Source organism: Chrysemys picta, chromosome 24 (assembly GCF_011386835.1).
Source record: "Chrysemys picta bellii isolate R12L10 chromosome 24, ASM1138683v2, whole genome shotgun sequence".
NCBI classification, from domain to species: domain Eukaryota; kingdom Metazoa; phylum Chordata; order Testudines; family Emydidae; genus Chrysemys; species Chrysemys picta.
The window spans coordinates 10,669,173-10,684,413 of record NC_088814.1 but is presented as its reverse complement, the minus strand read 5'-3'; the positions used below and the strand labels follow the sequence as shown (position 1 = coordinate 10,684,413).

Genomic DNA, 15,241 nt, shown 5'->3' with positions numbered 1-15,241 from the left:
AAACTATTTTATGGTGCAACATATGGGCAGGAGAAATTCAAAGGAGGAAGATGGGTGAAAGGAGGATGAATGCCAAGAAGACCTGGGTCCTTAGAGAGTGCAGCTTCGTGGTTGCTAAGGGAGGCTGGTTCATTCCTCAGTTTTTAAATAAAATTATCATTACTTGCTATTCATTTCCTGGTTTAAAAGTTCCAGCCTTCCAATCTCAGAGCCGAAGTAATACCATGTGACTCAGGCGATCAATTACACACCACGACGAATGAACAGGCGAACAGGCAAAGAGAACAGACGGCTAACGCCTCACTGAATGAAAATGGATTTGTTGACAAATACTTGCAAATAGACCAGGGGATAATCGGGATTGGGCACAAACAAGTCACTCACCAAAAATAAAACTGGGGGGAAGGGTAAAGATTGAGGGCTCGTCTACAGGGGAAAGTGCTACCAATTATGCCAGTGTAATTATAATGGTATTGTTGAACCGAGATAGTTCTTCCAGTGTAAGTCTCTGCTTTTTTTCTGGAATAAGAGTGGCTTTTTCTGGGTTAACTAAAACCCCTTCCATAGTGACATAAACTAAACTGAAAAGAAGGCCCTCTTATACTGGAATAAGAGTGTCCACACTGAAGGACATAAATCCACACCGTGTAGAGGTCAAGCATAGGAGTTTATTACACACAGCGCTGGCGGAGTGTCACCTTGCTTATTAGGCTCAGAGACACCATCCATCAATTGATTACAATAGAATATATGGATTTTCCATGGGCGGGGGGAAGTGACGGGGTAGGCAGTTCCACACCCCGGGATAGGTTTTGCAGCAAGACAAGATAGCACATTAGCCAATGGTTAACAGGTTACATAATGTCTCCGCCCATGGTCTCAAGTTAGCAAGTTAACATTTAATTAATACTTTGATAAAATGTTATTAGTATAAAATAAATATGTTGAATTCTGATTTGGGGTCCATAGGAATGGGGTAGCTCCTCTGATTGTCCAGCAGATACATTCCTAGGGGTTAAAACAAAGAAACAGTGAAAGTATATGGCAATAAAGATTGTCTCCTTTATGTTTTAAGGCAGGCATTGGTCCCTCGGAAAGGGAAGTGGGAGGAGGCCATATCTTATACTGACATGTGCCAACTTTTCATAAATTGAAGGTTGAATCTGTGGGAAGAACGTCTCCCCACAGAAGAAACTAACAACTGAAACTGGACTTCTTTGTTCAATCTGCAACTCTGAATAAGACACAATTATTTAGTTCTCAGCTCCAACACCTGGAAATTGGCTGACTAATCTTATTTTAGCAAAACAAGATTATCTGTTTACCCTAGCTTTCTCTTAGCTGATCACTATTTGCTAGGCCTCTGGTCCCTTGACTATACTCTGGACTTTGGGTCTGGAAAAGAGCTGGCACAATCCATATACCAGGTAGTTATATAAAATGCACATGGATTTTAACCCTTCACACATGCAGGCTTCTACAGGCAGTGCTATATTGGTTAAAATTCACACCTTAGCTTATAGCAGTATAAATTCCCATATAGACTAGCCCGAGTCAGACCAGCTCCAATTACTGCAGGATTAAATTGCTCAGGTTAAAAATCATAGGCAACACAATATGAATGTGGTGATGTTGCACACAATGCCAGTACCTAGCTTTTACATAGCGCTTTACATTAGTAGCTCTCAAAGCACAGCAGGATCATTAGCCCCGTTTTACAGATGGGGAAACTGAGGCATGTGGCAGTGACGTGACTGGCCCACGAAGTAGAACTCAAGTCTCTTGAGTCCCACTCCAGTGGTCAACCCACTAGGGCACTGTACTGTAGGGCCCAGACTACTTTCAAACATCCAAGATACTGAGTAACCAGCATCATAGAATCATAGAATATCAGGGTTAGAAGGGACCTCAGGAGGTCATCTAGTCCAACCCCCTGCTCAAAGCAGGACCAATCCCCAGACATATTTTTTGCCCCAGATCCTTAAATGGCCCCCTCAAGGATTGAACTCACATCCTCTGGTCCTGATTCTTTCCTGACTAGAGGTACAACTTTCACTAAATTCCTGGTTGTGTCGTAAAGCCCACAGTGTTAAGTCTGCAGGAGGAGTGCCATGGGGGAGGGATAGCTCAGTGGTTTGAGCATTGGCCTGCTAAACCCAGTGTTGTGAGCTCAACCCTTGAGGGGGCCACTTAGGGATCTAGGGCAAAATCAGTACTTGGTCCTGCTAGTGAAGGCAGGGGGCTGAACTTGGTGATGTTTCAAGGTCCCTTCCAGTTCTAGGAGATAGGCATAAAATAAATAAATTAATGAAGATATCCTGAGTTAAATGTTGCCCTCAGCACCTTGGCATGGGTGATTCATGATTTTAACCTGGCGAGTGGCGACAACGCAGTTCTTAGCACTGAATCCTGCACCATGCAGTCCTGTTTGTTGCCTCCCAGTGACCTTTTAAATGCAAGAAACACAGGTAGAAAAAAAAAAAGAATGATCACACAACGACTGAAGAATAGAAATCGTTGTCTTAAATAAATTCTGCGTGGCAGAGAAGCCCAGCTTTCAAGTATTAAATACCTGTTACCCAGCCCATTATAAATTGCAGTGCCACGAGCCATTAATACCACTCTCGCCAAGGCACTCAAACATATCTCCTGATGAATGATTAGATGAAGCAGTTTCTGTTAATTGTGCATTATTAATACATAGCTCTCAAATTCTGCAAGGAGGGGGCAGAGTGTTAGTGGTTTTCTCGCTCCCGTCCTTTTCAGGGTGGGATTTATTTTTGCTTTTACAAAATTTTGTGGCTGGGGATGCTGCTCTGAGGGTTTTGTCCCATGACCCAACCCCCCTGACATGCAGAGTGCTCCGGAGAATTGGTTCCGGGCAGGGAGCCATCTCTCAGATTTATTTCACAGACGTATCCCTGTGCATTTCCATAGCAGTGGGAAGTGGATGCCGTTGCAGAAATGACTTGGTGCCTCTGGCCAGCTGCTGTGCAGAATTAATGAATTAACACACCTTTTGCTTCTGACATCACGAGCTGATGTGAAGAGTTAATAGCAGACTTCAGGACACAAGAAGTTTTATCTGTCCTACAAAAGCCCAGGGACTATGGTACATGTTCCTAAGCGCCATCTAGTGGCTATTAGCTAACTCAGTGGTTTTCGACCGTTTTTCATTTGTGGACCCCTAAAAAATTTCAAATGGAGGTGCGGACCCCTTTGGAAATCTTACACATAGTCTGTGGACCCCCAGGTGTCTGCAGACCACAGGTTAAAAACCACTGAGCTAACTATTTATATATTATAATGTTTAATGTAGGCAGTGCCCCCACAAGTAGATGGTGATATATCTTTATCTTAGTATTAAGGGGTTGTCTCGTATGTTATTATGGGGAATGGTTAGCAAGAAATTCAGACCTGCTTGTGTATACTGGAGTTGGTCCTTACAGTGTCCCAGTAGATGTCTCTGATTCTATCAGTGAGCATGACAATCGATACAGACATGGTGCACTCCTGTTACCACTTCAGCGATGTGCATTCCCTAATCCTTGCCCCTCCTGTCCTGTGGAATCACAGTGGTCCCCGGAAGGTGCAGCCCTCTGAGTGCACAGAGGATGAGGCAGGACCAGCTGGTGGGGGGCATGGTGAGTAGGAATCCTCTCCTTAAGGGTCCAAGGGAAGAGTGAGGAATGGCTGGAGCATCCAGGCACAGAGTGACGTGGCTGCTGCATGGCTGTGAGAGGACTCAAGACAGCGCTCACTCTATTTAGCTTGGCAAAGAGAGGGTTAAGGGGTGACCTGATCATCATGGTCTATATGTACCTGCGTGGGGAGCAAATATTTAATAATGGGCTCTTCAAGCTAGCAGAGAAAGATCTAACACGATGCAATGGCCTGAAGCTGAAGCTAGACAAATTCAGACTGGAAGGAAAGTGTAAATTTTGAATGGTGAGAGCAATTAACCACGGGAATAACTTACCAAGGGCTGTGGGGCATTCTCCATCACTGATCATTTTTAAATCAAGATGGGCTGTTTCTTTAGCAGGGCTGCTCTAGGAATTATTTTGGAAAAGTTCTCTGGCCTGTGTTGTTCAGGAGTCCGACTGGAAGATCACCATGGTCCCTTCTGGCCTTGGACTCTATGAAGCTATGAAAGACCTCCCTGCAGAGAGCCAGCCTCCAGCTGCAAATGCTTGCTCAGCAACTTCCCCAGACAGGCCATTGGACAGCAAGATCTGCATGTTCTCCCCCGCAACCCGACACCTGTCTAACATCCTCTCTCCAAAAGTGAGACCAACGGCATGGAACGGTGAGAGCAGCTGTTGGAGATTGCGGGCTCCAAGGACACATCTCCATAAGGCAGTATCAGGGGGAGTGACGGGGCCAGGGGACCAGGCCTGAGGGGGGAGGATGTTTCTGGCAGCATTGCCTCCCCATGTGGTGGTGGAAGGTCTCATCTCAAACTCTCACTGACTCCAGTGGGGCCAGGGGCAGGCCTTGGCTCTGCTGTGCAGACTCCTAATAGCCTTCTGAGCATGTGTCTACACTACACACTAAGCCTGGGTCTGTGGGACCCAGGCTTGGGGACCTGGTGTTTCCAAGCCCCCGCTTGAGCAGCCACACTGCATTGTAAATCTGGGCTCACAGTTGCTGGACTCAGGTCTCGCAGCCGTGCTAATGTGTCTGGACTGCACTATGCAGACCTTCTGACTCAGGCCCAGGGCTTGAGCTGTGTCCACACTGAGAAATGACGGGGCTTGGAGCTGAGTCACAGCAGGACCCCGGCTCTGAACCACCTCCCCAGTAGGGTCCTAGGTCCCGGGACCTGCAAGCTGGCTGACCCGAGTCAGACTGATTTGTGTGTGGTCAGAAAGGGGCTTGGTTGCAAACCTGACCCAGAGCTGAAGCTGCTTACCGTGTACCTTAGACTTGCCCTGATAGGCCAGCCACATGGCTGGCTAGCTCATCACTCTCCCTGGTACCAGAGTGGCTTGCCATGTGCTGATTCTGAGAGGCAGGTCTTGCTCCTGTAACACACACACTCTCTCTCCTGCGTGTGCCCACCTTCCGCTGTGCTCAGGCAGACAAGGGCTGCAGGCACTGGCAAAGCTGGTAATGTTGCATATGCCAGGCCTGAGCACCCTGAATGCTGGGTTAGGGGTTGGGTGAATGTTCAGGCTCTTCTGGGAACAGACCCCTCCATACATGTAGTCTAAGATCATGCTCCCCTCTCCCTGCAGCAGGCCCAACGGTGCCTAAGAGAGTCACATTCCCACTTTTTTTCTCAACTATTGGAGGGTGTGTGGCCTAGTGGCTAGTGCCCAAGCCTAGGATGCAGGAGACCTGGGGTCTGTTCCAAGCTCTGCCAGCGACCTCAGGCGAATCATTTTGCCTCCATTTCTCTGCCTGCAAAAGTGCTTTGAGATCGACTGATGGAAAATGCTCAGGTGTTATTTTCACGCCCCAAACTGACATAGCGCTGCCGGAAAAATGTTTCAGTGTCGGCTTGGCCTGAGTCCAAGCCTGTGTAACTGGGAGTAATGGGATGGAGTTACGCACGGCGGGGTGAGGAGGGGACGACTCAGGCTGAACGGTAGCTTGTGCCTAGTGCTAGAAGAATAACTCCTGCATTCAGTGCATGGACACCCCATGTCAGGAATTTCCTTTGCAGTGTCTGTGACCGGACCCTCTTGTTGTTGCTTTCCATCAACGTGGCTTCCCTGGCAGGCCTGCTCCTGCCAACCAGACCTTGGATGGGAGAATATTGATGAAAACCTGCTTCTGAGCTCCCTCTTGGGCCAGATTCTCGGCTGGCGTAAGCTGACGCAGCTCCTTGGGAGTCAACGCAGCTTCGGGCGACCGACCCCAGCTGAGGAACTGGCTCCATGTGGATGAAAGGTGCCACCAGGAGAGATTTCCACGTGACTGCAGTTCTGCTCCCCTGCACACCTTTCTTCTCTCCTTGCTCGGTCAAGGCTGCTAGCACAGAAAGTTTGTCTTTGAGGTAAGGCCCTGCTGCTTTGGATCCCACGCCAGGCGAGATCTGTGGCCAGCGCTTCTGCCAAGGCATGAGGGCTTGGCAGGGACCTCGCCTGGACGCCTGCCAGAATCCTCTCTCTGAGCCGGGCAGCAGGAACGTGCCAGGCGCTCATTGAAGTGGTTTATGGCGTTTTGCGTTCCAGACTTTCTCCGGTGGTTGGGGATTGTACCGTCGCCGCAGAACCCAGCCCGGAAAAGGCACCAGTGCTGAGCACTGCTAACTGTGAGGCCTCTCTCCTGGTGCGTGGGGGAACAACTTGGTGTCTCTTGAGGGCTCTGCTCTACAGGTGGGTATGACCCGCATGGAGGGATTTATGTGCATTTTGCCCGTGCCGAGAGCATGAGAAAGGCCTGAGCCAAACCCACCCAGACCCAAGTAACCCTGAGCTCTGTGTCCCCTGCCTCTTTCAACCTCCATGTCTCCCCTCTCCCACTCTCTGTGTCCCTATCTCTGTGTCCCTCTCCCTTCCCTGTCCCACGTTCTCCAGCTCTCCAGGATCTCCAGCAGGGACAATATTTACATCACCGACGACTCGTGCTGGAAGCTAATGAACATGGCAATGAGGAGAGAGCCCTTGGTTTTAGATGAGGGCGACCCACTTAAAATGGAACTGGAGAGCTTGGATTTCAGCAGGGAAAAGGGGTTGGTATAAATGGGTGCTAAGCTAGTTGCTTTGCTCACACAGTTTCCATAGGGCTTCCCAGCACACCCTGGGCGTCTGCACAGCCCATGCCAGTCACCTCCTTCTGGCTGCATGAAGCAGCATCATTAATTCGGCAGCAGTAACCCTCTTCAGGCTCTGTGGACACTGCACCACAAAAGGGGCATCCGAACGGATTCATCTTTCTCATATTATGGATAAACAGGTCATTGCCACAAGTCGGACAACTTGTCCAGAGGATGCTTCCCACAGCGTGGCTGAGCCTTGCCATATTTGGTGTGTCTCTTAAAGCCCCAGCTCCTGGAATCATGGGATTCTTTCAGTCATCATAATCATTATTATTTGGGAGCAGCTTGGTTTTCACCAAATGAAATTATTAGGCAGCGGGTTAAAAACAAACAAAAGGAAGTATTTCTTCACACAACGCACAGTCAACCTGAGGAACTCTTTGCCAGAGGATGTTGTGAAGGCCAAGACGATAACAGGGTTCAAAAAAGAACTAGATAAATTCATGGAGGATAGGTCCATCAATGGCTATTAGCCAGGATGGGCAGAGATGGTGTCCCTAGCCTCTGTTTGCCAGAAGCGGGGATTGGGCAACAGGGGATGGATCACTTGATGATTACCTGTTCTGTTCATTCCCTCTGGGGCACCTGGCATTGGCCACTGTCAAAAGACAGGATACTGGGCTAGATGGACCTTTGGTCTGACCCAGTATGGCTGTTTTTATGTTCATATAAAAAGGCAGGTTCTAACCCTCCTGGAAGTGCGGAAATCCTGAAAACGTGACCCCCCCTGAAGACTCAGAAACTCGAAGGCAAATGAAGAGAGCCCACAATTTATTATTTTAAAGCACCTCGTGATTTTTAAGACAATCTCATGATTTTGGGGGGGGCACCTGGCTCATGATAATGCTTGGGGTTAGTGAAACCATGTCCTCCTGACCCCACCAGTTGCCAACACATGATGCTTCACGAGAAGGCATCTGGAGTTCCTTTCTCTTGAGCCTTAATCTTCACTGCTAAAAAAGTTACCTCAGGGTAACTAATGAGTGAGCTATCTTGAGCTAAAAATACAGGGAAGACAAGATGCTGTGAGATAAACTAGGCTAGGTCAGTGCTCCACCCTCACCAGGGTTGATCTCACCTGTTTTACCTCACGACAGGACTAAAGTGCCTGTCTTCGCTGTGCATTGACCTCAGGACAGTTCACCCATGGTAGTTCCCCTGAACTCCATCCACGCCTTCCTTGAGTGCTCGGCGACTTTTAACTTCTCTCCTTCCTCCAGGGTTGCCACCTGTCCAGGTTTTCCCAGGATCGTCCGTTTTTGAGGTCGCTATCCCGGGTGTTCAGTACCCCCAACCCGGATCTCCTATGTTTTGTACCCTGCCCACCCTCCCTCTAGCGTTTAGCAGCTCTCTTTGTGCCAGCAACTCGCAAATCTACCAATGCTGACAAGCCATCGCTCTTCATCCAATCCAGCCTCTTGCTAGTATCACCGTGTGGATGTCCAGCCACCACCGCAAACTCAACACTGGCAAAACTGGGCTCTCAATCTTCTCCCCAGCCCCCAGAAAGCCTCCCCTCCACATCTTTTTCTGTCACCATGGTAACACTGCCCTTCTCTCCATCTCTCAGGCACTAGGCTGTCACCCTTGACTCAGCCCCTCTCTTCAGACCAAGGGTGTCCAACCTGTGCCCCAGGGTCACTTGTGCCTTGGTGCTGGGGACCCAAATTCCAATCTTGGCTCTGGCGATGAGTTGCCTGGGGGCAGCCATTTCCCCACTCACCTGGGACATGGGGTTGGAGGTGCCTCGCATCTCCCTGGCCTCTTCCATGCACCTCGCTGCCCTGCAGCCTGGATGAATTCATTCCGGCTCTAGTGTCATGTGCTAACTATTCTTGTCACCACAACATGGCCCCTTCCCCCCCCAGGCCAACCGCCCCCGATCCCAGGGAGTGCTGCCACCTCCCAGCCTTTTTCTCTAAGGCCGCCTCTGCAGAGCTGGAATGGGGCAGAACATGAAGCGCGGGTCTCCCCAGGAGAGGGCGCTCCTCTCTTCTCACAGCATGGGTCCCATATTCCCAGCTCCACCCCCGCCACCTGTACGCTTCCGATATGCAAAGCTGCATTCCACCGTCACATCGCTTCTGCTGTAGCTTCCTCCAGTGCAATACTAAAGAAAGTAAGGTATTAAATTGGGGATCGAGAATGATTCAGGGCTACTCGTTTTCCTCCAGTGACGGTGATAAAGCAAACAGATCGAATCGCATTCGACTCTCCTAGAGCAGTGGAGGGGTGATCTAGTGAATAAAACAGTTTGAATGATTTCCTGAAGCATGGCTCACCACAGCTGGGTGAGACTAAGTAGTCCTCTAGCTCCTGTAGTTCCTAAATGGCAGTTATTAGCATATATAAACACTCATTAGCATATGTACACATGAATTAGCATATATAAACACTCCAGACTCTTTGGAGGCTTTGACTCTGTGATCATGTGGATGTAGTTAGCTTAAGGTAAATAAATCTTTGTCTGGATAGATTTCTGCCTGCGCTACTCTGTAACGATATTGCACATAACTGTGTTATAAAAGCCTATAAATACACTCGGCCAATCCTGAGCTGCTCACTGCGTTTTCAGCCCTGCCAAGTGTTTTCAATGGGAGTTTTACATGAGCAGAAAGGGAATGAGAACTGGAGGATTTGGTTCATTGCGTCACTGTTTCTTATTTTTTTCACTCTGCTACTGAGTTGGCAGAACCTTTGGTCACACATAGTTGTGGGAAAATACTAGGGGAAAAAAGGAAGGGGTATAAAATTATTAATAAAATAATAATAATCAATATTGATAGTGATAATATGGGTTAAATTGTACTTTTAAGCATAATAAGGATAGATAGATAGATAGATAGATAGATAGATAGATAGATAGTGTGGCTACAGGAGAGTGATCGAAGGCAGATATATTAGCCCCAGATTAAGTAGGTCCCTTTTCCCTGGGTAAGGTGACAGGGAAGGTTCCAGAACAAGCAGGAACTTTCTGGAAACAATTAAGGCAGACAGGCTGATTAGAACACCTGCAGCCAATCAAGAAGCTGCTAGAATCAATTAAGGCAGGCTAATCAGGGCACCTGGGCTTAAAAAGGAGCTCACTTCAGTTTGTGGTGGGAGTGTGAGGAGCTGGGAGTAAGAGGCGCAAGGAGCTGAGAGGGTGTGCTGCTGGAGGACTGAGGAGCACAAGCGTTATCAGACACCAGGAGGAAGGTCCTGTGGAGAGAATAAGGAAGGTGTTTGGAGGAGGCCATGGGGAAGTAGCTGTCATGCAGCTGTTACAGGAGGCACTATAGACAGCTGTAATCCACAGGGCCCTGGGCTGGATCCCAGAGTAGAGGGTGGGCCTGGGTTCCCCCCAAACCTCCCAACTCCTGATCAGACACAGGAGGAGTTGACCTGGACTGTGGGGTGAGCAAATCTGCCAATAAGCTCAGGACCCACCAAGGTAGAGGAGGAACTCTGTCACAATAGATTGATAGATAGATAGATTGGAGGGGGTGTATAGAGATATCTAGATAGATAGATCTGGTCTTCTACTTAAGAAGCTGGCTTGAGATTCCTTAGAGATGGGCTTTATTCCTGGCTCTGCCACAGTCTCTTGCATGACCTTGGCTAAGTTGCTTAAACGCTCTGGGCCACAGTTCCTATCAGTAACACAGGAATAGTACCACTTCCCCCGTCCCACCCTTTGGCTTGCCTTTCTTAGCTAGATTGCAAGCTCCTGGGGACGTGTTTGTCTCTTATGTACAGGCACAATCAGGTTCAGATCTGTTGTGTCCTCAAAATGAAAATAATTAGATGGAAGCCCTAATTGGGCCTTATCTGCATTTTTAATACTAGCTGATTAATGCGATTTTAATTTTCATTGAGGTGCTTAACACTTGGCTGAAAGTAACTGCGATCTTTAATGTAGATTACAAAGCATCGCCCTCTTCAAACACACACACATTTCAGAAACAAACAGGAAAAAAACCAGCAATAAACCCTGCTTTCATTTTCCTGCCTTCTCACCACTTTTAGATAACTCCCCTTTGGCATGACTGGTGGTGGCCGTTTAGGTTTCACAGACAGGCAATCACCTTGTGGACCATCTATTTCCATCTGGTGTTTACAGCTTTAGATCCAGGCAGGTGCAATTCCCAAAACAACGAGAACCTTTGCAAGTCAAGTCAAATCCATACACCTTTCAGCTAGATTCAGGATCCAGGCAGCGCCAACCGGTTCTAATGGACTCAAAATCGCTCCCCAGTCTAAACTTTCACCCAGGACCCAAACTGAGCTGTTACATTTTGAGGCACAGATACCTTTTAGGAGTTTGGATTTTCCATTTTGCCTTTCCAAAAAAAAAAAAATCCATTTAATTCTGAGCTTCCTGCTTTCAGTCGATGTCAGAAGTGTCAACAGGAAAGCACCCCGTGCAGGGCTATTGTTCTGGTGCAGTTTCCTACTAAGAGGTTCAAAAGGCCCAGTTTGGATAAACACCCCAAAGTTGGCATAATAAAAATACTTTGCACTTCTGCAGAAGGGAAGGGAAGAGATAGCTCAGTGGTTTGAGGGTTGTGAGTTCAATCCTTGAGGGAGCCACTTAGGGATCTGGGGCAAAATCAGTACTTAGTCCTGCCTAGTAAAGGCACGGGGCTGGACTCAATAACTTTTCAGGGTCCCTTCCAGCTCTATGAGATAGGTATATCTCCATATATATTAACCTTCCATCTGAGGGTTTGACCCACTCTTTACTAACATCTGAATTCATCCCAACAATGCTTCTTTGAGTATGGGATCTCCCAAGGTCTGTCTACACTGCAGTGTAAGTCCAGGGTCAGTAGACCTTGAGTTAACAGACCCTGGGTTTGTTACCCTAGGGCTTGAGTGTCTACACTTGTTTGTAACCCCAGGTTAGGAATTGTTGACCCCTGAGTCCCAATCTAGGGCTCCACCCTCTACACTGTATTATGTGGGCCCAAGTCCAATCCCCATATCCCAGACTTCCCAGCGCCCTCCCAAAATGTGGCTGCTTTAGCCCTTTGTTCATGGTGCACTGTGGGAAAAAATTTGACAGTCCACCAAACTTGACTGTCCAGAGGACAAAGTGAGTCTGCCCATGGAATTGTGGGATACTTTTGGCAAACTCCCAGAGCACAAGTCCAGTGTGGCTGTGTCTACACTGCAAAGCACTAGGGCTTGAACCCTGGATCCCAGCCTGACTCAGGCACTGACCATCCACCCCCGTGGGGTCCTGATACCTTGTGCCGGAGCCCTGGGTTAGTGTGATTTGTGTGTAAGCAGGAGGAGGTTAGGCTTGAACCTTAGTTATGTAGCAGTGTAGACATACCCCCAGTGGTTAGGGATACCGATGATGAGGATTCAATTTCCTGCAAGGACTTTCTCTGTGGACTGAGGCAAATCATCTAGGCGCAGAGCCTCAAAGGTATTTAGGAGCTTAAATCCTATTGAGATCAGTCGCAGTTAGGCAACTAAATACCTTTGAGATTCCGGCCCTTAGAGTATGTCTACACAGCACAAATTAGGCATGGATTCCAGCTAGCGTGGGTAAGAATAGCAATGAACTTGGCACAGCATGGACAGGTAGCACAAGTCTAGCAGGGAAGCTGGTTCTGTACTTAGCCTGGGCTGTGCTGATTGCATTCCTCCTGGTACCTGCACCAGCCGGATTCAGGCTAGCCCATACACAGCTTTCGCAGCATATACATACCCTCCGTCTCCCTGCGTCTCTGTGTCTGGTTGTAAAACAGGGTCCATACAGCGGCCGGTAGCTGTAAAAGTACCTGCTGCATGGCTAAGCACATCAGAGGTTGTGAGGTGCTCCAGGGCTGTGGTAACGGGGCTATGCTAAGCAGGTGTCAGTGCCACATGTCACAGGGAAGAGCTGGGAGTAGAACCGATCTGGCTTGCAGCCCTCTGCTTGAGTCACAAGACGACGTCTCCTAGCTAATGTAACCCACCGCTTGGCCTCCGACCGATCTTCATGCTGCTCGGGGCTGAAAATCTCAGCCCGCCTGCTGTTTTCAGGTGGCATTTGGACTTGTAGAAAGAATGACGTCGGAGGGGACCCTGAAGCCCAGCCACGCTCCACCACAGCGTAGCGGGAGGCCCAGGGACCCAACGTCAAAAACCACCGGTGGTGTCTGCACCATGATCTCGCTCAGGATGTGTCTACACGGGGATCGGAGGGGTGATTGCAGCAGGTGTAGTTGTAGCTGAGCTCACTTCAATCTAGCTAACTCAGGTACCAATAGGTCCAGGCTGTGGCAGCTTCACTGCTATTGGTACCCAGAGCTAGCCTGGGTCCGTCTACAAGTGCTGCAGTCCCACCCCCCATTGCAGTGTAGACAGACCCTAGGAAACAAGCCGGCATTTTGGGCCTGGCTCTACTTGCAGATGTAGAGCGCTGTGAGTTAAACCCGCCTTCATAGAGCGCAGTAGGGAAAGCGCTGCAGTCTGTCCACACTGACAGCTGACAGCGCAGTGGCGTGGTCACATTTGCGGCATTGGGAGTGGTGCATTATGGGCAGCTATCCCAGCATGCAAGTGACTGCAACGTGCTTTTCAAATGGGAGGGGTGGGGTGGAGTGTGATGGGGAGTGTGTTGTGTGTATGTGCGGGGAGAGAGAGTGGGTTTTTGGGGGGCTGAGAGTGTGTCAGTATGCTGTCTTGTAAGTTCAGACCCCCTCTACCCTCCCGCCTCTCACTCACTCGAGCTGATAAGCAGCCGGCTTCTCCGAAACGGAGCTTTGAAAGGGCATTTCCGCATTCCTGCAGCCGATTTGACAACAATGACAAGAGTGGCCACTTGACTTAAGGGGATTATGGGACATTTCCGGGAGCTGATCAGAGTGCAGTAACGCAACACCTCGTTCACACTGGCGCCGTGGCGCTCCTGCGGGGGCGCAGCAAACGTTATTCTACTCGCCGAGGTGGAGAACCAGCAGCGCTGTAGCCACGGAGTCAGAGCGCTCTACGTGCCTTGCCAGTGTGGACGGGAGTGAGCTAGGGTGCCCGGGGCTGCTTTATTGCGCTGTAACTCTCACGTGTAGCCAAGGCCTTTGTTTGGTTCAGTGCAGACTGCGAAAGGAAATGCATCCTGCCCCTTAACTCTGCCCTTCCGGGTTATCCAACAACTAGGTCTTGGCAATGAAGCGCTCCCACTGCATGGGGCAGTGCTGACCACCTGCAACCATAACTCCACGCTACTGGCACAAGAATTGCACCTGGATGGATTCACCTGTGTCTATTCCCAGCATTATTATTATTTATTTGTATTGGGGTATCATGCACGAGCCCCAGTTACAGACCAGGGCGCTGTTGTGCTAGGGGCTGTACACACACTGAACAGAAAGATGACCTCACGCGCCTGCAATCCCAGCACAGCAAAACCAGAAACCTCATTCAAGTACCAGGTTTTTAGTCCTGGTTTGAGACCAAAGAGACCAAACAAAAAACCATCTGAACCTCCAAGCCATTGTTCATAGCCACCCCACCCCCCCTCCCTGCAGCTTGTGTGTCTCCCAGCTGGGGAGGGCTCCTTCCTATCCTGAAAGGGCACGTGCCAGGGGAGATGCTCACTAGACATCGGGGCACTCGCCTTGTTCTGTCGGAGTGATTGACACCTCACCCTGCTCCCCCCAGGAATGGAATAACCCTTCTGACTCCTCCAGATTTAATGATGAATCACCCTTGAGACAGTCAATGAGACAAGCCCATTAGGCTCCGATCCCTCTGGAGGGATAAACCAAGCAGGCTTTGCCCAGGCCAGCTCCCAGCAGAGCTTTGCGTGATTGAGGGGTGCAGAATCGCTCCCATGGAGCCCAAACACCTGGATACTGCAACATACAGCATGGCATTAGAGCAGGGACAGGAAAGCTGCGGGTGAGACTCCGTGCAGGCAATGCACTCAGTGTCCAGGGCAAGAGAAGCAGTCAAGGAGCAGAGCATAAAGCAAATGAGCCAGACGGCCATCACTTTGCAGCACCACTTCCTGCCTCACGTGGAGAGATGACCAGTGTAGAGAAAGTAGATAAGGAAGTGTTGTTTACTACTTCTCATAACACAAGAACTAGGGGTCACCAAATAAAATTAATAGGCAGCAGGTTTAAAACGAACAAAGGGAAGTATTTCTTCACACAACGCACAATCAACCTGTGGAACTCCTTGCCAGAGGATTTTGTGAAGGCCAAGACTATAACAGGTTCAAAAGAGAACTAGATTAGTTCCTGGAGGATAGGTCCATCAAGGGCTATTAGTCAGGATGGGCAGGGATGGTGTCACTAGCCTCTGTTTGCCAGAAGCTGGGAATGGGTGACGGGATGGATCACTTGATGATTTCCTGTTCTGTTCATTCCCTCTGGGGCACCTGGCATTGACCACTGTCGGAAGACAGGATACTGGGCTAGATGGACCTTTGGTCTGACCCAGTAGGGCCATTCTTATGTTCTTATGATGTGACCGCAGGCCAGGAATTCCCAC

At 49.2% G+C, this 15,241-nt stretch overlaps 1 protein-coding gene across 2 annotated transcripts in view; it reads right to left on the bottom strand.

The window, feature by feature from the left end:
- Positions 1-650: 650 nt before the first annotated feature.
- Positions 651-15,241, bottom strand: part of LOC101937114 (acid-sensing ion channel 2-like) — a 96,495-nt gene continuing 81,904 nt past the window's right edge. For both annotated transcript variants that reach the window (XM_065577329.1, XM_042840434.2), the window contains one exon: positions 651-1,008. Coding sequence is in view for 1 of the 2 variants with exons in the window: in XM_042840434.2 (XP_042696368.1) it covers positions 904-1,008 (105 nt within the window). In the remaining variant the exon portion in view is untranslated. The remainder of the gene's footprint in view (positions 1,009-15,241) is intronic.